The following is a 21,494-nucleotide window of genomic DNA, read 5'->3' on the forward strand; positions in this document are numbered from 1 at the left end:
GGGGTGGGAGGAAAAATGACAATGTCGCTGGACTCAAAGTTGGTTTGTAAGACCATTACAGGAGGTACTTTATGGCTGTCGTTGGGAATTCAAACTCCCCTTTTTGTCTTCCCTAAAGTATAATAAAAATAGTAGAAATATCCAACATTTACTTACCACTGGAGCTTTCACAGAGGCTACGTGCAGACTGTTCTGCTGTTTTCTCCTGCAATTCTGACTCTACTCCATGTGCCTCATCCTCGCAAGAGCCAACGGATGTATCCGCTGTACCTTTAAACCCCACAGGAAAAGTTTTCCCAAGTACAATCTGTGGCTCTTCATTTTGAGGAGCTATTGTTTCAGGTTTGCCTTCTAAATCTCTCTGATGATCAATACTATAAGCAACGTTTTCACTGCGCTGAGGAATAATCTCCTTCATATCATCAGGAATTTCTTTTGTGGTTTGTGAAGCCTCTTTTGGATGTTCTAGTTCACTTTTAGACACAATCAATGCTGGAGCAGGATGATCTAGATCTCTCTTTTGTCCAGAGTCAGGAACATCTTTGAGAAACAAGGGCTGCTGCCGACTATCATCATTTGACATATTTCCAGTACCTTCTTCAGAAAGGCTAATCTGTTCATTTGCTTGTACTGTACTTAATGTACACAAGGCTTTAACTCCTTGCAGATCACCATCACCATTTTTCGTGTCCTGTGATCTATGTTCTGTCACACCTACAGATGATTTATTTCTAGAGGGGCTCAAATTTCCTTTTAAGGTATTTATAATACATTCATTCTTATCAAGAGGCACTGGATATTGCTTGGCTAATGGCTCCATGGAACTGATATCAGCTGAATTACCTGGAAGGCAATGCTGCTGCTGTCCCTTCTCCTGTACATGCGACTGCAACCCTTGGCCAACCAGTTCTGTCTGGTGCAGCTTCTCACATGTAGTTTTCTCTTCACTTCCATCTTTTATGCAATGCACATGGGTTTTCTTTGGGACTATTGGCAAACCAGCATCAAGTGCTAAGTGGTGTGTAATCTGTTGCAGAGGAGATAGAGGCTGTACGGCATTATTACAATCACTTGCTGCAGGCACAATATAGTCTGACTTTTCTTTCACATGAGTTTGCATGTTGCCCATTTTGCAGATCTGCGTTGGTTTCACCAATACAAAATTAGCTATTTGCTCCTTTCCAGACCCTTGACCAGCACTTGTGTGATCAACCTTCAATTCCTTGACTGCTCCAGATGGAGACTTGTCACATTCAATGGTATGGGATTGTGCAGGAACATGGGATAATGGAAGGGTTGTAGAAGGCCCAGATGAGTGCTTGGTATCATTACTTTTGTTTTCTGGACTACATGCTTGCTGCACTTCCACTTCTACATTAATAGGCTTAATAAATAAATTACCTTGAGAAGCTGTGCTCAGTTCTACCTCCATCTCTTCGCCATCGGTCTTCAATTGTTCCGCATCATCAACATCCAAACACGGAGCCTGAGTCTCAGACAGAGCAAGATTAAGATTGCCTTCTTCTCTTTTATGCTCTTCTTCTGTTAACTGGTCATCATCAGCGTCCTTAATACATGGAGTTTCAGGAATTTCTTCAACATCAGACAGACTTTCAACAGTTAGATTCATCTTGTGTTCAGCTACCTCTTGGTCTAAAATACTTAAAGAAGCTTCTGAATTTAAAGATGGCACCAAGATTGCCTGACTACCAGAATCATTGGTATAGGTAATACAATCAACATCTTTATTGCCTTTTCCATCAGCAAAGCTCTCGGAAATTGCTGCAGAGCTTTCACAATTAGCAGGATGGTCTTCATGAACTGGTGACATGGACTGCCTAGATACTGTGCACAGGTTCTCCTGCAAGGAATCTAATGACGGAGGACACTCCTTCGTACTCTGAGAAGATCTGGAGTAAGCATGCCATCCTTCTATTTGAGAGGCTCTATGATCATCATCTGCATGTGCACAGTCTGTATCCATAAGTTCACTTGCCTCACTTGTGGATAACAGTAAATTACATTCATCTTCGGCATCTTCATGGGAAAACTTTGAATCTAATTCGGGTATTTCAGGCTTTAGACCTGGAGCTTTTGGACTTTCTGTACCCTTGGGGAGTTGTGATTGGTCACTCTGCTCTGCTAGAGAATACTCTAGGCTCGGGGTCGGCATAAAAACATCCTGTGAAAAAAGATGGGACAGGTTATTTCTAACATTCTATACCAATTGTTAATCCACTCGTCTTTCACAGGTAAACAGCAAACATTATCATCCTATCAATATCAACCTTGGATGTACTATATGCTTAGTTCCAGTGTAATGGCATATTGCACATAAAGATTGTTGTACCATTTTCCTACTACTCTGTGTTATTGATGTATTGTAGTATAATTTAATTCAACATTAACATGATTCTTGTGTTAATCAACACTAGCAACATCAATTGCAAACTTGAGCTTGCATATACAATAAATTCTTACATGGGAAAACTCTGGCTGTGAAGGTACCGCAAATGATCCTGGTACGAACGCTGGAGCACTTTGGCACACTGGAGTTGATACTTGAGGTACAGCTAAAAAAGGGTAGTTATTGGGTTCTGTAGCTTCCACCTGCTGACTTGTCGTCTTCTCTGACTTATATGAAGGTTCAGTTTCCATATCTTCAACTACATTAAAATACAGATGAATATAAATGTCAAATTTCTGTGCAAAAGAAGTTAAACCAGAAATATACAAAGTAACAGAAAAAAATGACATTCATGGAGTGTGAGAGCACTTTGCATGACAGGAGCGATCAAACAGGGAAATAAAGGTGTTTAAGTACCATGCTCCCAGGGCTAAACTTAGCAGGCGCACAAAGTGCCCATCTGCCACCTTAATTATAAACAATGTGATACATGGGTGTATAAGATCACCAAAGCACACGACAGGAATCCTATTACATGTATTTATATATTTTTTATTAACACAAAAAGGATGATTTGTATATTTTCTAAACTACAGTATATTTACAAAAAATTCATGTGCATATTTATACAGTTGGTGTTGTATTATTAAAAAAAAAAAAAAAAAAAACCACACACACTTATGCCTGGTACACACTAGATGATATGTCGTCCGATCAGGCATCGCTGTGGGAAAACATGCAAGTATTCTCGTATTTTTAAAAGCGTGTTAAAGGCAAAACAAAGCATGCATTCCTGCAGCGGCACCAGCTCACACTATTAAATTTAGCTCATAGTCTGCAAAATGGTGTAACATTCTGTTCTGAATAACACATGCACTACTCAAGCTAGCTAAGAAAATTTGGAAATAACAGACCTTTTAATTGAGGATCTGCATTGTGAGCTTGTTTGCAAATGCTTTATAAAATTAACTAAATAGTATATTTGTTACAGTTCAAAAAGCTAAATATTTACTGTACCCTAATCTTACCTATTTCCTTTCTAGCCACAGATGTAAAAATATTGGCAAAAGGACTCACTATTAGATTAAGCTATACTCTAGATCATCAACCCAGACCAGACAGTATTTGCGGCAAATCCACAGCCTCAAAGAAATTAATGACATTTTTCATGCTGCGCTTTATATGTACTGCAAAATACTGATGTGACCCCCAACCCCTAAGGGACACTGACCTTACAAAGAGAAATGAACTTAATACAATTGCTACTAATAACATTCATAAAAAATTATTTCTAAACGATGTGTTACATTTGCAGAAATTGAGATGATTAAAACTTCATTTACACTTGCTATGTTGTTGGGCGGAAATGATTGTTATTGTTGAAGAGCCATTTCTGTACTAGGTGGCTACAACTGGGAGTACCACCAAGAAATGTGCTGTCATCATCAACAGGAGTTTTAGCTCAATCGTGATAATCTCCAGAAACGTTTCCATATATATTTGAGAATGCAATTAAAAGTGCTCTGTAATACGTCAACTTGCACTTATGTTTAGTGTTTTTCAAAAAGGTAATCCCCCCTCCTTATCAGAATTGTTGGGAGCTTATCGTAGGATCCTTCCTCTGCTTTGTTGGGGTGCCTGCAGAAATCCAGGTCTCTTTTAGAGAAAGCATCAGAAGAGTGTCTCTCGCTGCCTAAACGCACTATCTGTGCCTCTTACATCATCATCATCATCATGCCACTTTAGTTCCCCGACGGTAAGTAAGGAGTGGGGTGTACCAATGCTCTGTTGTGGCCTACTTACAAATGATGTCCTCCTTTGTGGAGACCAATTTTTACCAGAATGTCAACAGGTTCTAAATGTCGAAAATCAGCATGTTGACATAGACGTTAGGTAGACAACCAATATATCAACATATGTTTTTTGCTTATTTTAGCCTAACAATCAAAACAAAAAAAAAAATTTACATTTTGAGGTCGCAATGTTAAAGGTCGACATTCTGAATGTGTCGACATTTAAACAATGTCAACTTAAAGGTGCATATCCACTACACGATGAAAGAACGATAACGACATCATTATCGTTCATTAAACAGTGCAGTGGATAATGTGCCCACACTGAAAGCTCTGTCATTCAGTACAGGCTCCCGCTCTCATCCCTGAACATGCGCATACTGTCCATATCGTCAGGTTGGGCAGTATGTTCAGGCGATGACAGATGTCGATAACGGCCAGCGGGAGCATGCATCACTGGTCGTTTTCCGCATATTCACTGCACGATTAATGAACAATTGAACTATAACGATGTTATCGTTCAATCGTCCATTCTGAATGTCGACTAGTTGACCAGATACCTTTTATCAGGTAGATCAACAGCTTAGAGAAAGGTGATCTCAGTGGAAAGCTTCTGACAATTAAAATCATCTTTTAAAAAGTTTTTTTTTTAGAAAAAAATAAATAAACCAAAGTGGTCTTCACCATTAACAAAGATATATACTATTTCTTTTAGCTTTTGAAAAGCTATTAATTGTGATTTTTAACACTTCATTACAAGAGCCAGCATGTTCCCCTGGAAATGTTTTCTACACAGTAAAGAGAGAGGGGTTTAAGAAAAATTACTAACCCAAGTGCAGTATTCAGTTTAAGCAGATGAAATAAAAGTAAACAATGATAAGTTGCATTTAAATATATGAAGAAGAGAAAAGGAGAATATAATAAAGCAGAGACAGAAGATGAGTACCTTCTCCTTCCTTCTGTTCGGTGGGGGAGCTGGGCAGGATGATGGGGGTAGGTTGGATAGCATCTGGGGAAGGAGAAGCCAGGTCTGAGGAAACGCTACACAAGGAAAGGGAAACACAGACATTATCCTGGAGGTCCTCAGTAGCGCATACCTGACACGTCATATCCCACTTTAGATAAACCAAAAAGTTTCAAACACTTTCAAGAGCAACAATGTATAATAATACTTTCGTTCGTAACCAGTAACCACTTTGAGAATCGTGTTTGGGTCAAATTTTAATCAAAGGGGCAGATTGAGTTAAGGCAGCACTCGTCATCTATCAGCCCATTATGATAGGCTGGTTCCGTTCGCAGCTCCATGGGCTGCAAGCAGAATCAGCATTTAGTGAGAGAACATGCATAGAGCTACCATGCTTTAATAAATCTGCCCCAAAGTGCAATCAATTACTCTATCATATATACATAATTTAAATGGTTCTCTTTCATATTATGTGTTTTACATTAATTACAAATTCACACAGTGAAAGAATCAATGTTGTGATCTTAATATGCATATTTGAGACTACGTTAATGACCAATCCTCTAGAGGCAGCATTTCATAACGCACTGGTAGGTGCTGCATTTTCATGGATATTTCAGCCAAAGCGATGTCTGCCTCCGATGTGTGCAGGCAATCTAGTAAGACTTTTCTCTATAAGGATTAAATCTTCAAATCATGCCCTGAGGGTCTATTTTTCAGTATATCCATTATGCAATAACTGTTCGATAGATACACTTCTCTGGCACACTGTGTCTAGCCATGATCATTAATGTAGACCCTCGGAGTTGGGGATAGAAGGTCATGATGTACTGTCTCTAATTCTCAGACTATGTCCTGTCTTTCATGTGTATTGAACATATTAGTGCACAAGGCTAAAATCTGCCATGTGACTCACTTATGAGTCTGTGCTGAGGCTAAATATCAATGTTTGTGCTCATCACCTTCTAACATCAATGGGGGCAATTAAATGCGATGTTGAATACCACAGGTAGGAGTTTCCGGAGCTATTCGATTGACCACGTTGTTAAGCCCGACTAGAGGACTACGCACTCTCCTGAGTAGTAATCATACTAAAGTGCCGAGCCCGATGCTGTTTTCGGGCTTAGCCAGTGCTCAAACAGCACCGCACCCAGCACTTTAGTCGAAGTATGCAGTTTACCGCGACTTAACATCCAGCTTAAGGCAGAGTAACCGGCACTCTCCAACTTAAGTGGTTCTAGTCGGGCTTAACAGCGCAGTCAATTGAATAGCTCCAGAACGCCTCCCCGAGGCTATTCAACATGGCGCTGAATTGTATCATCCCCAATATCAATGATATTTTTTCATGCGGTACCCTCACATATCATATCTTGTTTTTTCCATAACACTTTTCGGTAAATCTCATTAGTCTTTTTGCACTAACAGGTCAAATACATTTTAAGCACTATGGGCAAAAAAAGTTATTTTTAAAGAAATTTCAAGAAACTGAACCAATAGCAAACGTGTTTTTTTCACATCCTCTTGTAAACACCACAAATACATACATTGTGGTTCTTGTTTCTGTATTAATACACCTTTCCAAAATAGCAAAAAGCAAGATTTTATATGTACTGTAGGTTTTAACAAAAAGAAAAATCTGCACTTGAAATGAAAATGCATTTTTTTCCTTCTAATTTTCGCTGTCTCGGCCTACCATATCCTAGACTAGACAACTTAACGCATTAAATTTTTTTATTTGACAAGATGGGGAACATGGGGTTCCTCATCTGTGGAAAATTTTATTTTTGCCGTAATGCTGGATAATACTGTGATGATCACAGATGATTTCCAGACAATTCTTACTTAGATATGTGGGTGCCCCCAACTTTACAGGTGTAATTATGAGCATAACAGGGCATGCAGTGCCCTCACGACCATATACAGAATAAGTATATTTTCTGTAGCGCAGGGTAATATCTGGTTATCACAAAACATGGGGGGGGGGGGCTACATAATTTGAAAGAGGGGACTCTATTTCAAGCATGGGTGCCTCAACCGTTGCAGATGTTGTTATGGGTGTGAAAGAGCACGTTGTCCCTTTTCTCCATATGCAGAAAACGTACATTATCTGTAGCCTAGGGTAACATTGTCTGGTGATCACCGGTAATCTAAGTACTAAGGGGACACCATTTGAAAGAGGGGACCCCCGTCTTTCTACAATGGGTGCCCCTTAATGTTTTGAAGCCAGATTGCGGTAGATTTTCACCCATACCTGGATCCCATTTTTTTGTTTATTTAAAAAGTGACGGCAGGGCATGGGCACTTCCTGGTCTGCATTGGCATCTACCCAGAGTCCTAATGGCCAATGGGTGAAAAGTACAGATGTATCTTAATACACCTAGCTTCATTAACCCATGCAGCGCAAAATTCCTGGCATGAGTGAGCCCGCCAGGTCCCAAGCATCTTTCTCCCTCACAATCTGATGCGACCAAGTCAACCAGGAGGCAGCACTGGTTAATTTGCTATGTGACACGTGTATATCTGTGTGCGACTGAATCGCTATAGGAAGCACAAAAAAACTTGGCGTGCAAGATAGCTGCATCCGCTGCATCATAGCACTTCGTATACAGATTCAGACTCAGTCACACAGATATACAAGTGTCACTTATAAAAATTAATCAGTGCCGTCTCCTGGCTGTCCTAGTCACATCGCATTGCGAGTAAGACACATCCTCAGGCGAAAGAGACACTCGGTGAAAGCAGAGTCGCACGGGACCTGACTCACCGAGAAGGGCTGATTGGTGTGACTGCAGCCATAGTGTATGAGTGCACACTTGTAAAAGCTTTTCATTTTTTTTCAGCCTCTCACAGTGGTGGTCGAGTGGAGCTCGTGCTCTACGGTCTGGGGGTATATCTGGAGGAAAAGCCCCACTGGTCCACTACAGCAGACGGGTTAAATGCATTTGCTCAATTCACTCATCTAGAGAGTTTATCTAGCAAATGATTGGCCATCACATAGGATTTATATTTGTAGAGACGCTTTTAGGGGGGAATTTATTTACCTGTGATGTGCCGCTGAGCACCTTTAGTAGTCAAGCGAAGGCCCTCTGCAACAAAGATCTGAGCTTATTTTTCCCTCAAAACTCATAGGAGGCAAATAGAAAATAAGCAAATGTCTTCTACTATAGCAGGGCTCGACAAATCCCGGGCGCCAGGTCACCATGGCGACTAAGATTTTAGTCCTGGCGACCAGGATTTCCAAGCCACCCCCCGCCGCCGCAGAGAAGCTCCATTTGTCGGGCGCCCACTGAAATTTTACCAGCGGGCACCCGACTCCCCGCAGCTGCTCACTCCTGAGCTCCGTCGTCGGGCTTCCCCACGGGCACTATGGGAGAGACATCATGACGTCTTTACAGGCTAGTTTGAAGTCTAATACTCACGGACATATTTTATGGTTTGAACACACAAATAAACACCTATGAAAATAAGTGGAACAGTTCCTTAACTACCAATTTCAAAATAAAAAAACAAGACAAATAAGTTACACAAAACATGGAGGGACCTAATTCTGAGCCACAACGCAGCTCTGTCTAACAAGTTTTGGCGAAATGTGCATGTGCCGATAGGACGGACCAGAGTCGGATGGATCTCTGCCATTTCTCTCTGTCCGCGAAATGGGAGTTTCTGGGTGCCAACTGGGCGAGAGCATGAAAGAGAACAGTCTTGTGGGTATCGGTTAGCCTTTAAGATACCATGGATTACAGCTGCTCTTGCAGATGGAGGGTTGGGAGCTGTGTGATGACAGTTATTCGCCTGACACACTATAATGGGCGTAGATGCTCTCATCAGTATTCCCATGGTGGACGTAAGTTTAGCAAAGTTGCATGCGACTCGGAATCTGGCTGGAGTTTACATTCCATACATATTTCACAATGAACAGATCAAAATAAAAAGGCATTATGCACAATATGTATTGTTACAGTAACCATTACAATACACTTTAATAGAAAAACACTAACAGATCATAAAAATTCTGGCATGTCATTTCTTATAATGTATCCAGATACATCTAAACTCAATCAATCTGGCTCCCTATTCCCAACCCTATGTAGTTTATGAACCAGCTGTAAGTGCATAAACATAGCACACTAATCATTTTTATTACGAGGCTGGGAGCAATATTGGACCAACTGATTAATAAATATATAAGTTTTCAAAATTAAAAAACACCAAATGAACAGTATTCAATCATTTCTCTGAGCCACCTAAACATACCATTTAGGGGGGATATCCAATTAGCCGCGATAACGATAAGTTTTCTCCGGCGAAAACTTTTCAGACCCATCTCACGAATTTTCCGATTATCACATGTATGCGCGCTCCCTTTTATCGTGCAATCCTATTACATATCGGCAATAACACATTCGCACGATAATTCTTGCAGGGATGATAGGCAAAAAAGTATAAGTGAAAATGGGGAAATCAGCCTGTACCCCAAAAAAAGATAAACTAATATTGGGTAACAGTATAGCAGTCTTTTATTGTCCATAATCAAAGAGTTAGGAATTCTTAAGTGGTGACAAATGGCTGTTATATGAATTTTTCTATGACGGGAAAAAAAATTTTAAAAATTAAATTAAAAAAGATAGAAGTACATTTTTTTTGGCCAAAGGTAATGCTCTAGTTAAATTAGGGGTACATAAAATGGAGGCAAGAATATTTTTGAGTCACTTTAGGGCACTTTTAAAAAATACACCTGCTGCAATGCAATGTTTAAAACACCTGCCCCATCCATACAGCCCCCCAAAATATCTAACCCACTACTTTAAACCCTTTTTCCTGCACTCATTACTTTTTCACCCCAAAAATTATGTAATTATTGGCCCAAATAAGTTCATTAAAAAAATATTTAGCCTAATTAGTCATTAAGGGGGGGTGTCGCAGGGGTTCTGCACCAAGTCTCGACATTTTAGGCCAAAAATTGGGGATTTTGTACAACTTTTCACCTACTCAGACATTAGGGTCCTGGTGGATCCCATACATTAACTACAGATGGCAGATTGGTGAGAGTAGAATCTGCCATTCGTAATAGACAGATACACGCGCAGCACAAGCTCACAGCTAACTGAATCTGCCACAAAGAACTTAAGGGCACAAGTTACAATTACCACACTTAGGATTACCTTTATGCATCCAGAAATCCAACCATACATAAGGGTCATCAAGTTCACTAATAACCATGTTGTCTCTAATTCAGGGAAATCTGCTAAATGTACTTAGGCTGCTGTTACTACGGTATACAATCGGGAAGCCGGCTGCCTTAATACCGGAAGCCGGCTTCCCGACTGTCATATCCCAGCGAAGGATGAAATGCCGGGCGTCTAGATGTAGACGCCCGGCATTTCCCAAACGCCGGGCGCCTCGAGCGGACAGCCGAGGGGGGGGGGGGGGGGGGGCATTTTGGAGGGTTAGGTTTAGGCCACCCGGGGGGACTTAGGGTTAGGCACCCCCCCGGGAGGGTTAGGCACCCCCAGGGGGGACTTACGTTTAGGCAGCGAGGGAAGGGGGGGTTAGGGTCAGGCACTTGGGGAGGAACTTAGGGTTAGACACCCCTAAGGAGGGTTAGGTTAGAGAATACTTACCTATCCACGATCGGGATTTCCAGCTCTGTCGGGCTTCCGCTGCCGGGAACTCTGCAGATGTCGGCCAGGTGCTGCCGGGAATCGAACAGCCGGGATTCCGTTACTACTACCTTTCCCTGCAGGCACATTATTACTTTACATGACTTTTCTAACCACATCTGTCTAAGAAGATTCCTTACCCCTCTATTATTTTCCTTTTCAGACCTATAAGTCATTGCTATTTCGCACAGAAGTTACATACAAGATTACTTTTTTCTTTCAAGGTTCAGAAATGGGTGTATAACTTTATTTTATTTTTTTATAATTGCTTTGGATTAAAGCTCCCATGACATAGTAATAAATTAGCTCTCTGCACATCCTGAAGCCTTCAGCAACTCCATAATGAGCCTCAAACAAAATTCTCAAATCCGGATCCTCTATAATGGCACCACACACACATATCTGTCACTGCTAATTAAATAGGGCACATAGGCCCTCATTCAGAGCCGTACGCTCTGAGCAGAGCGCACGCTCTGAATGAGGGCCGGGCTCAATGAAAATGGAGCGTCCTCCTGGACGCTCGTATAGCTGTGGGTCACCACCCACAGGCTATACGAGCGTGCATTGTGATGGCCGCGATGGTCGTGACCATCGCGACCATCGATTGCGAGCCGGAGCCTGCGGTTGAGGTTTTCAACCGCAAGCTCCGGAGTGATTTTGGCTCTATCAGAGCCAAAATCACTCCCACTGACATCACTAGTGAAGTCAGTGGGCCGGCTTTTGAGGGGAGGCGTTCCCGTGGGAACGCCCCCGTCAGGGAGGCACGCCCCCGGCACGCCCACCAAAGGGGGCGTGCTGTCAATCAACATTGACAGCACGCCCCCTTTGATCGGACACAAAGGACTTTCCTTCGCTCGTCGCGTCTGGCGCATGCGCATGACGGAGCTCCCTCCGTCGTGCGCATGCTCAGTCCATAAAATCGACCCACTTGCGAGCGGATAGCCGCTCGCGAGTGGGTCTGAATCAGGCCCATAATCAGCAAACCCAATCCAATATCTAATTCACCAATTAAAGTTTTGTTTTTTTTGTGGTAAAGAAAATATTTTTTTCAAATTTAGCTAAAAATATTAGCCTGAGTGGTGGCTACAGATGTCCCCTAATGTCAAACGTGGTACAGGTTGAGTCTCCAATATCCAAAATGCTTGGGACCAGGGGTATTTTGGATAATAGAATATGCAAATATGCCAGAATCCGGAATACCACAATGAAATATCTTGGGAATGGGACCCAAATAAATATACACACACAATGCATTTATGTGTTATATACACCTTATACACACAGCCTGAAGGTAATTTTATACCATATTTTTAATAATTTGTGCCTTAGACAAAGTTTCTGTACATTGAACCATCAAAAATCAAAGGTTTCATTATCTCAGTCAAGACAAAAAAATTCCGTATTTCGGAATATCTGGATATGGGAGACTCAACCTGTATTGGCGGAACCAGCAATATTTAAACATGAACAAGTTATGTCCTGAAAAAAAGGCTAATAATTCCAAAAAGGTATCTCTCACTCTAATTCAATCGAAATGTGTACTCAAAATAGGCAACAACCACTATACAATCCATATGGCATACTGTAGATCTGTTAGCTGCCTCCAACTTTTCTGTGGGGTTTCCTATGGCTTGTGAAAAAATAAAAATAAAAAAAAAAAAGGCTTAAAATTTTTGCAAACTAGTTTGTGAAACACTTCTCCAAGACTCTACAGTGGCAGAGGGTTAGAGAGACAGAGGTTTAGGGTTTCCAGATCTAACTTTTGGAAGTTAAAGATGCCAGAGTCCTGTCTCGATTTCATAGGACATAATTCCTTGTAAAGTACAGAAAAAGGTTACATACGTTTTGCCTCTACTCCATCCATCATTCATTCTGATCCCTTATGGCATTTCATACTGTATTTTGGAATTTGTACAATATTCCCTTCATTGACAGGTAAAATAACGTCAACAATTACACATATATCCTTGGAAAACTGGATTAACAATGATATAGGTTAATGGATCTCGATTTTTTTAAACAAATCAATCTCAATTAGCAATGAATCAATTTAAAAGAAAGAAAAAAAACTGGATTTTGGTACTTACCGATAAATCCCTTTCTCCGATTCCACAGAGGACACTGGAGTTCAAGACAGTGGGGTATAGACGGTGGTAGAGCAGAGCCTGGCACTTTAAATAATTTAGAAGTGTGACTGGCTCCTCCCCCTCTATGCCCCATCAGCCCCAGTTTAAGAACTGAGCCCGAGAGGAGACGGAGGACAACAGAAAAACGAGAAGGAGAAGACCACAGAACGGAACAAGACCGACTGAAGGAGAACAAAGGAACCCATTGCAGGGAACCCATGCAGTCACACGACCATAGAAGGAACCAAACAAAACAGCAGATACGCAGCGCTGGGCGGGCGTCCAGTGTCCCCTGTGGAATCGGAGAAAACAGGATTTTGGTACTTACCGATAAATCCCTTTCTCCGATTCCACAGGGGACACTGGAGTTCAAGACAGTGGGGTATAGACGGTGGTAGAGCAGAGCCTGGCACTTTAAATAATTCTGAAGTGTGACTGGCTCCTCCCCCTCTATGCCCCATCAGCCCCAGTTTTAAGAACTGAGCCCGAGAGGAGACGGTAAGGAGAAGACCACAGAACGGAACAATACCGACTGAAGGAGAACAGAGGAACCCACTGCAGGGAACACATGCAGTCACACAACTAGATAAGGACCCAACAAAACGGCAGGAACGCAGCGCTGGGCGGGCGTCCAGTGTCCCCTGTGGAATCGGAGAAAGGGATTTATCGGTAAGTACCAAAATCCTGTTTTCTCCTTCATCCACTAGGGGACACTGGAGTTCAAGACAGTGGGGACGTCCCAAAGCCAACCTCCCGGGTGGGAAGCGCGGAGAACTTGCCGACCTTTCGGCCAACCGAAACAGAGACAGCCCAAGACTGGAGGCATGTCGTAGAGCCAGGAGACAATCAGAGCTCCTTGCTGAACAGTCACAGACATTCCACAACTTACAGCGTAAATTCAATGGAATACGGCTAGAGAGTAGCCGCAGATGAGAAGCATCAGAACACCGTAAGCTCAGCCAAAAACAGACCAAGCAAGACCGCTGGGAGCAGAAAAACCCCAACTAGAATCCATAGAATGGCAGTAACATGAGAACAAAACTCGAGAAAACCGTACCAGCGACAACTACAGGAAGCTGCAACAGTCTCAGACAGCAGAATCCCAGCACTGCGGGACATCAATCATATAGATAAAAGTATAATGATACCAATATACAGAGACGGAGCTGAACCCGTCCACAGACTCCTAACCAAGCAAACAAGGAGGCAAGAGTCACGACCTAACAGTCGCCCTGAACCATTCTCGAGGTCCAACTACTAAAGGGTTGGTAACCAGTGTAAGGTTTAGACCATAGAAGTTGTCAACGAGTGGCGATCCCACTGGGCATGAGGCGGATACGAGAGGATTGAGACTACACTTCCTTCCAGTGGGTCAGACGGCAGTACCACCCCTCCTGTCAAACAGCAGACAATTTCCTACATGATGGTAGAGTGTAATCAGTACCAACTACTGGCCTGAACATAGTATGAAAACACCCAGGATACCCTTAGCAGAAAAAGAGCACGGATGCCACCTCCACCCAGGGAGAGTTACCAATATAGGGAAGTATCCCATCCGCAAGGCTAAAGCACTAGGACAACTATGAAGGTACCATTCAGGTACCTGTCAGTGTGCTGAATTTATCAACAGATACTGAACAGGAAACAAACCAGGCCCCCTGTATGGAACATAGAGACTGTCACACTTTATAGTAAAAATGTGCATTAGCCCATAGATGCGCTTCAGTCCATAAACCCAACAGATTCCAGTAGAATAGGGTCACAAATCTCAATGTTACAACTATGCACCTACATACCAGGAAAGCTCTAAAGTGTACAGCCAACTGATTTAAAAGAACTGAAGGCTGCTAGGACAGCAGCTAGGGTGCGTAAGATAGAATAACAGCTATGTCAGGATGCATGAAAAGGAAGCATCTTCCGAGGTATTAGTGGGGTAAGCCCGCTTACCTGTGAGCGACCAGAAACCCTCTGGACGCTAAGTAGAATGTCAATGACCTTATTCATCTCACAGCAACCCACCACGACAGGTACAGAGAGTAGCCTCAGTGGGCAAAGATCAATGCTCTACAGCACGGACTTCAGTCTGGAGATGCTGCAGAAGAAAATACTGTAGAAACTAGCAAATTGTTAGTGGAGACAAGAAGGCCGTACAACAGGACGCTATACCTGAGCCTGTTCCATTAGGGATATGTATCCATATAGAGATTACACATACCCCAAAAACGGTCTGCTAGTGTATCCTTACATTAACACTTATAATGGTGAAGTGTGTATTACGCCCACAATCTGATACCACTCAGGCCAGACCCTGCCTATATCGGCGGGTGGCCCTAGGCCTCATGTAAATTAACTAATAAGCCATGAGGATGGAATAGATCCTGGATTCTCTATGTACTGATAGGAAATGTACCCAAGGGACCATCAGATACCCATTTTATTGAGATATGCGACAAGACAATAATATAAAGTACCAGAATCGATACTGGGAAAGGTACCTGTACATAGACATAGAATGCGTTAATTATCCCAAGTAAGAAGAGATATATATATGTAGTGATAACGCCAGACAGGGCCAAAAACAGATTTCTCCAATTATTAGGAAAATTCATACAAGGAACGGGAATATATCAGTATATATACACATACACACACATAAACATAGCTGCATGAAAAGGCAAACTCTTTGAAAGGAAGAGTTAGTACCGACATAGTAAGTCAGTTGTCAAACTCCTGCACCAGGAGATCAGCACGCTACATACATATACACACATATATATATCCCGCAATAGGAGATCAGCATGCTATATCTATATATACACACACTGCATTCCTAGTGTCTTACAAGTTGGTTACTAAGTGCGCCCTAGAGTGTAGTTGTAATTAATAGGTCCCCCGAAGTGGACGCCGTAGATATAGACTGATGGAAACAGGACTATAACCCGAGGCGGGTGTAAGTACATATACATGTGTGGACATACAGGAAGGCCCCAGGACATGTATAGAGTCCATACTAGAAGCGATGCCGTAGGAGCCTGTGACTATCCTATGTAAGCTGCAGAACATGACTCTAGTCTATAGAGCCACCATATAATATGTATAACAGACAGCTTCTGGTAAACCCTGGCAGCTTTCCAGACATGGAATAATATGTACCTTAATGATTGTGGAAGTATAGGCATACCTACACATATCCATAATTATATACATATACACACACACCACCCAATCCCTAGGGAGAGATGGTGTTAAGCGGAGTTATAGAACAAACTACCGGATCAGGAGAGTCCAGCCTCTCGTCGCAGCATCCTCTTTAAATATGCTAGGTATCAGACATAAAACTGAGAAGAACATATCCTACCCCTGCTTTAATGGTAAGGATAAGAAGCAAAACATCTATATATATATATATATATATATATATATTTATATTACACATACACACATATATATATTACACACACAAATCCCCACATGCCTACGCGTACCTACATACAAGATTAGTAGGTGACGATATAATTTGAAAAATATAACATGGGCAATAGTTAGAGCCATGGAAGGAACTGAGCCCCAGGTCTTAACGCCGGGTTTAGTTTAAAATACAAGTATATACATACATGTGGCTTACCTCCACGCAGGGAGACTGCTCATGTGCCGTGCGTGGCTGTCATTCTGCTACGGCGTTGGGGCAGGAAATGTTAGCAACGTACTATCCCAGACTGATTGCCATCCTGGGACCCTTCCGTTACCGGTGTACTCGCCTTATCAGGTGTGCCCTTCTGGCTCCAGATGATGGAAATCAAAAGATGACCTCAGTGATGCGAGACAGCAATGCCAACCACCACAACGGCCATATGTTACTACTTCGTGTTGTGTGTGCTGCCGAAGGGAATAAATAAGATATAAATCCATATAGATGCACAGATGCATACCTTCTAAGGTAAGCACCGAAGGCTGTTGAGATTTAACATATGTGCAGCCACATATGTGCCCTTCTTATGCATGAGAAGAGTACGGCTCATTGTTAAGGCGAGCCAATGTGAGGCATAAGCCTGAGGATGGGACGCACCCTTTTTGTAACCTTGAGTTAAAGATATGCAATAAACGTAATTTCTGGCAGCAGCCAGAACAGTGGCCCGACTATGCATACTATACACATTTAGGCAGAGTGATCTCTGGCAGCTATAGATGGAAGAAACACACTGCATTATTCTGTTACACATCAAGCATATTTGCCCCAGATGTTCAATGTAATAAGCCTGCCGCACCTGGTATACCCAGGCGGTCTCCCATCCAAGTACTACCCAGGCCTGGCGCTGCTTAGCGCCCAAGATCAGACGAGATCGGGCGTGTGGCCGTAGGCGCTGATAGATATGTGGTGGGCAAAGTGGCGTGGACACAACCTCTATATTAGCCTGTGACATGTTCCTCCCTGTGCTTCATTTTTTTTTTTTTTTAAATATAATATTAAACCAGTACACTACCCAGTTCCGTAGGGGAACTACCGACGTGCAATATAACAGAGATGAGGCAGAGCCAGAATCTATATAAAGACTGCAGGTTAAATTACAAACTCCACAGTTGTGCCGTTAAACCTAATAAGACCAGGTGCTGTAGGTTTAAGTAAAGAAAAAAACGGAAGAGGCCATATGCAAGCACAGGGAGAACATACAAACTCCAAACAGTTAGGGACGTACTGGGAATAAAACCCACAACCCTGTTAAGGGTTGCACCCCCCACAGAACTCCAGAGTGAGGATGCAGGAGATGCTGGCAATAAGCCCCGGCTCCTTTTAAGGCAGGTGCATATGCTGTTTTAGAATACTCGCTGGAGGTAATGGCGGCATCTGTGCACGCCAGCATGGACTAGACTCCGCCCCTTATCAATAAGCTGGCGGGGTGCAAACAATGGCTGGTATAGCAGGCATAATGCGAGTGGGGGAGCGGGAACGTAATAGCCAGCGCCGGTGCATCTTCATACAAGCACCGGCGCCGCAACCAGCAGCCGAGAGCGCTGTGAATAACAGCCTTGCTCTCCGGCGGCTGTGGCCCCGCCATGCGGCCAATTGTAGCCAGCGCCGGTGCAATCTCCGGCGCCGCAACCAGCAGCCGAGGGCGCTGTGAATAACAGCATCGCTCTCCGGCGGCTGTGCTCCTCCCCCTGCAGAAGCCCAGTGCTTCTTCAAGCACCAGCGCGGCAGGGAACAGCCGCGCTGCTGCGCAATGTAGACTCCCTTATGGGAGTAGCGGGTCGCGGCAGGCTCCCTCCCCGTGGGGATATAGCAGAGGGAGGATTCGGCTCTCGTGAGAGCAGCAAACAGAGCGCTGTCAGGCTCTATAAAGTAAGACAGCGCTCATCGTGCAGGGATCAGGCATGCTGCTAGGCAGCAACATTACAGACTGTCTGAACAGTCTCCCTGTACATGTATCCGCGCTCTATGCGCGGTACCTCCGCCCCTTGTAACAACGCTAGCGGCGTTATAACAGGATTCCAGGAGGGGTTATACTACAGTATATACCACCTGAGCCTGGGAGGGGGCAGAGGGGCCGCAGATTAAACTCCGTTCCCCATAAGGGGAACAGAGCTATACTTACCACTGCTGGCATCAGGGCTGCGGCTAGGCATTCGGAAGCACGGACACAGCCTCTATATTAAGCTGTGGCGTGTCCTCCCTGAGCTACTGCCAGGGTGCCTGGGACTCCGACACACACTCTTTTTAGTGGAGGCGGGTCTCCTGATGCCTCCATGTAGCAGGCTGACAGACGCAGTACTCTGTCAGCCTGTCCTCAATGCTTTGTGAAAGCTAGAAATTAAAATAAAGTTGAAATAAAAGAAAAAATACTAAGTGTGGGCTGGAGCTCAGCCCTATGTGACCGGCTCTCTCGGGCACATTCTAAAAACTGGGGCTGATGGTGCATAGAGGGGGAGGAGCCAGTCACACTTCAGAATTATTTAAAGTGCCAGGCTCTGCTCTACCACCGTCTATACCCCACTGTCTTGAACTCCAGTGTCCCCTAGTGGATGAAGGAGAAAGGGATTTATCGGTAAGTACCAAAATCCTGTTTTCTCCTTCATCCACTAGGGGACACTGGAGTTCAAGACAGTGGGGACGTCCCAAAGCCAACCTCCTGGGTGGGAAGCGCGGAGAACTTTTTGACCCCTCGGCCAATCCGAAACAGGGACCGCCAAGAACCTTAGGCCCAGCGGAAGCTGAGGATTAAGTGTCGTAGAGCACAGGAGACAAAACACCACTCCTCGCTAAACAGTCATGGAAACTTCCACAACGTACAGGTTAAGTCAAAAGGAACAGAACGGCTGGCGAGAGAACAAAGACAATTGAGAAACGCCAGAACCAGTAATCTCAACTGAAAATAAACCAAAAACGGACCATTGGTAGCAGAGAGCCCCAACAAGAATCCATAGAAGGGCCGTAAACGAGAGCAAACTCGAGAAACCGTACTAGAGGCTAAACAGGAAGCTGCAACAGGTGCAGACAGCAGAATTCCAGCAGAGCTGGACATAATCGTGTATACAGAAGTATAACAATATCAATATACAGATATAGAGCTAATCCTGTCCACAGACTCCTAACAGAGAATGCAGGGAGTCAAAAGACTAGACCGAACAGTCGCCCTGAACCATCCTTGAGGTCCAACTACAACAAAGTTGTGAACCAGCGGAAGGGTTAGGCCATAGAAGTCTCCAATGAGTGGAGTTCCCACTGGGCATGAGACATAGGCGAAATAGAGAGGATTGAGACTACAATACCCTTCAGAGGGTCAGACAGCAGTACATCCCATTCTGAAAATAGGGATAAAACAGCAACTGAAACACTGCCGTAAAAAGAAAACAACAGACAACTTCAAACATGATGGAAGTGCGTAGTCAGGACCAACTGCTGGCTCGAACCCTAGAGTAAAAGAGCACGAATGCAACAGTCAACCAGGGAGAGCTACCAATATAGGGAAGCATCCCATCAGCAAGGCTAGAGCACTAGGACAACCATGAAGATACTTGTTAGGTACCTGTCAGAGTGATCAAATATCAACAGATATTGAACAGGAAACCCAACCAGGCCCCCAGTGTGGAACATAGTGACTGCTACACTTCTGTGCAACATGTGCACTAGCCCGTAGGTGCGCTTCAGTCCCTAACTCAGATTCTAGTAGAATAGTGTCACTGATCCAATGATGTAACTATGCACCCACACACCAGGAAAACTCTAAAGTGTAGAGCCAACTGATTAAAAGAGTGGATGGCTGCTAGGACAGCAGCTAGGGTGCGTAAGGGAGAATAACACTATGTATGTCAGGTTGCATGAAATAGGAGCATCTTCCTAGGCATTAGTGAGGAAGCTCTTACCTGCGAGCGACCAGAAGACCTCTGGTCGCTATGTAGAATGTCACTGACCTTTTTCACCACACAGCGACCCGCCACGTTAGGAATAGAGAGTAGCTTCAGTGGGCTAAGACCAATTGCTCTACAGCACGGACATCCATCTGGAGATGTGCAGTATAAAATACTGTGGAAACTAGCAAAATGTTAGTGGAGACAAGAAGGTCGTAGAACAGGACTCTATCTTGAGCCTGTTCCATAAGGGATGTGTATCTGTATAGCCGTGTTAGATTATACATATACCCCTAAAACAGTCTGCTAGTGTAAGTACCCTTACATAAATATTTATAATGGTGAAGTGCGTATTATGCCCACCAATCTAATACAACCCAGGCCTGACCCTGCCTATATCGGAGGGTGTCCCTAGGCCTTCATGATATGAATTGTACATAAGGGCCCCATAGAGACTAAGTTTATTGAGATATGCGACAATAATATGGAGTACCGGAATAGATACTGAGAAGGGTACCTGTACTTAGACATAGAACGCGTTTGTCATCCCAAGTATTCATACAAGTAATGGGACATGCAAAAAAAAAATACAATCTTACAGTTCCGCGCTTGTCCAATATAGATGAAAACTCCAGAAGTTTTCTTATCAGTCCATATACATAAGGGACATACAAGAAAGCCCCAGGACATGTCAGGGTCTATACTAGAAGCAATGCCTTAGGGAATTGTGACTATCACTATGTAAGCTGCAACACATCACCCTAGTTTATAGAGCCACCATATAATATTAATAAGTATGAATACTACCTACAGCTTCTGGTATCCCAGGCGGCTTCCCATGCGTGGAATAATAAGTAAACCTAATGATTGTAGAAGTATAGGCATCCTACACATATACATAAATATATATATGTATATATACACACACACGCACACAACCCAATCCTCAGGGAGAGAGAGTGTAAAGCGGAGTCATGCACCAACTACCGCCTCAGGCGAGTCCAGCCTCCAATCGCAGCCTCCTTCTATCAATATGATAGGTACTAGACAGACTGATAAGAACAAATCCTACCCCTGCTATTACGCAAGCATAAGAAGCGATATCCACATATAGATACGCATACCTACATATAAATTTAGTAGGTGACGATAACGTTTAAAATTAGAACATGAGCAATAATTAAAGCCATGGAACACTCC

General features: G+C 43.4%; 1 protein-coding gene across 6 annotated transcripts in view; it reads right to left on the reverse strand.

Annotated features, from left to right (window-relative positions):
- The window catches only part of TP53BP1 (tumor protein p53 binding protein 1), a 158,956-nt gene that overhangs the window by 60,682 nt on the left and 76,780 nt on the right, over nucleotides 1-21,494 (reverse strand). For 5 of the 6 annotated variants that reach the window (XM_088472866.1, XM_088472869.1, XM_088472868.1 and 2 more), the window contains exons 10-12: nucleotides 5,147-5,241; nucleotides 2,482-2,666; nucleotides 157-2,182 (exon numbers count right to left, since the gene is read on the reverse strand). In XM_088472866.1, the coding sequence (XP_088328992.1) occupies nucleotides 157-2,182; nucleotides 2,482-2,666; nucleotides 5,147-5,241 (2,306 nt within the window). The remainder of the gene's footprint in view (nucleotides 1-156; nucleotides 2,183-2,481; nucleotides 2,667-5,146; nucleotides 5,242-21,494) is intronic. The other variant, XM_088472870.1, reaches the window with a different exon arrangement.

This window comes from Taudactylus pleione, unplaced genomic scaffold (genome assembly GCF_031769625.1).
Source record: "Taudactylus pleione unplaced genomic scaffold, aTauple2 ptg000129l, whole genome shotgun sequence".
In the NCBI taxonomy this organism is placed as follows: Eukaryota; Metazoa; Chordata; class Amphibia; order Anura; family Myobatrachidae; genus Taudactylus; species Taudactylus pleione.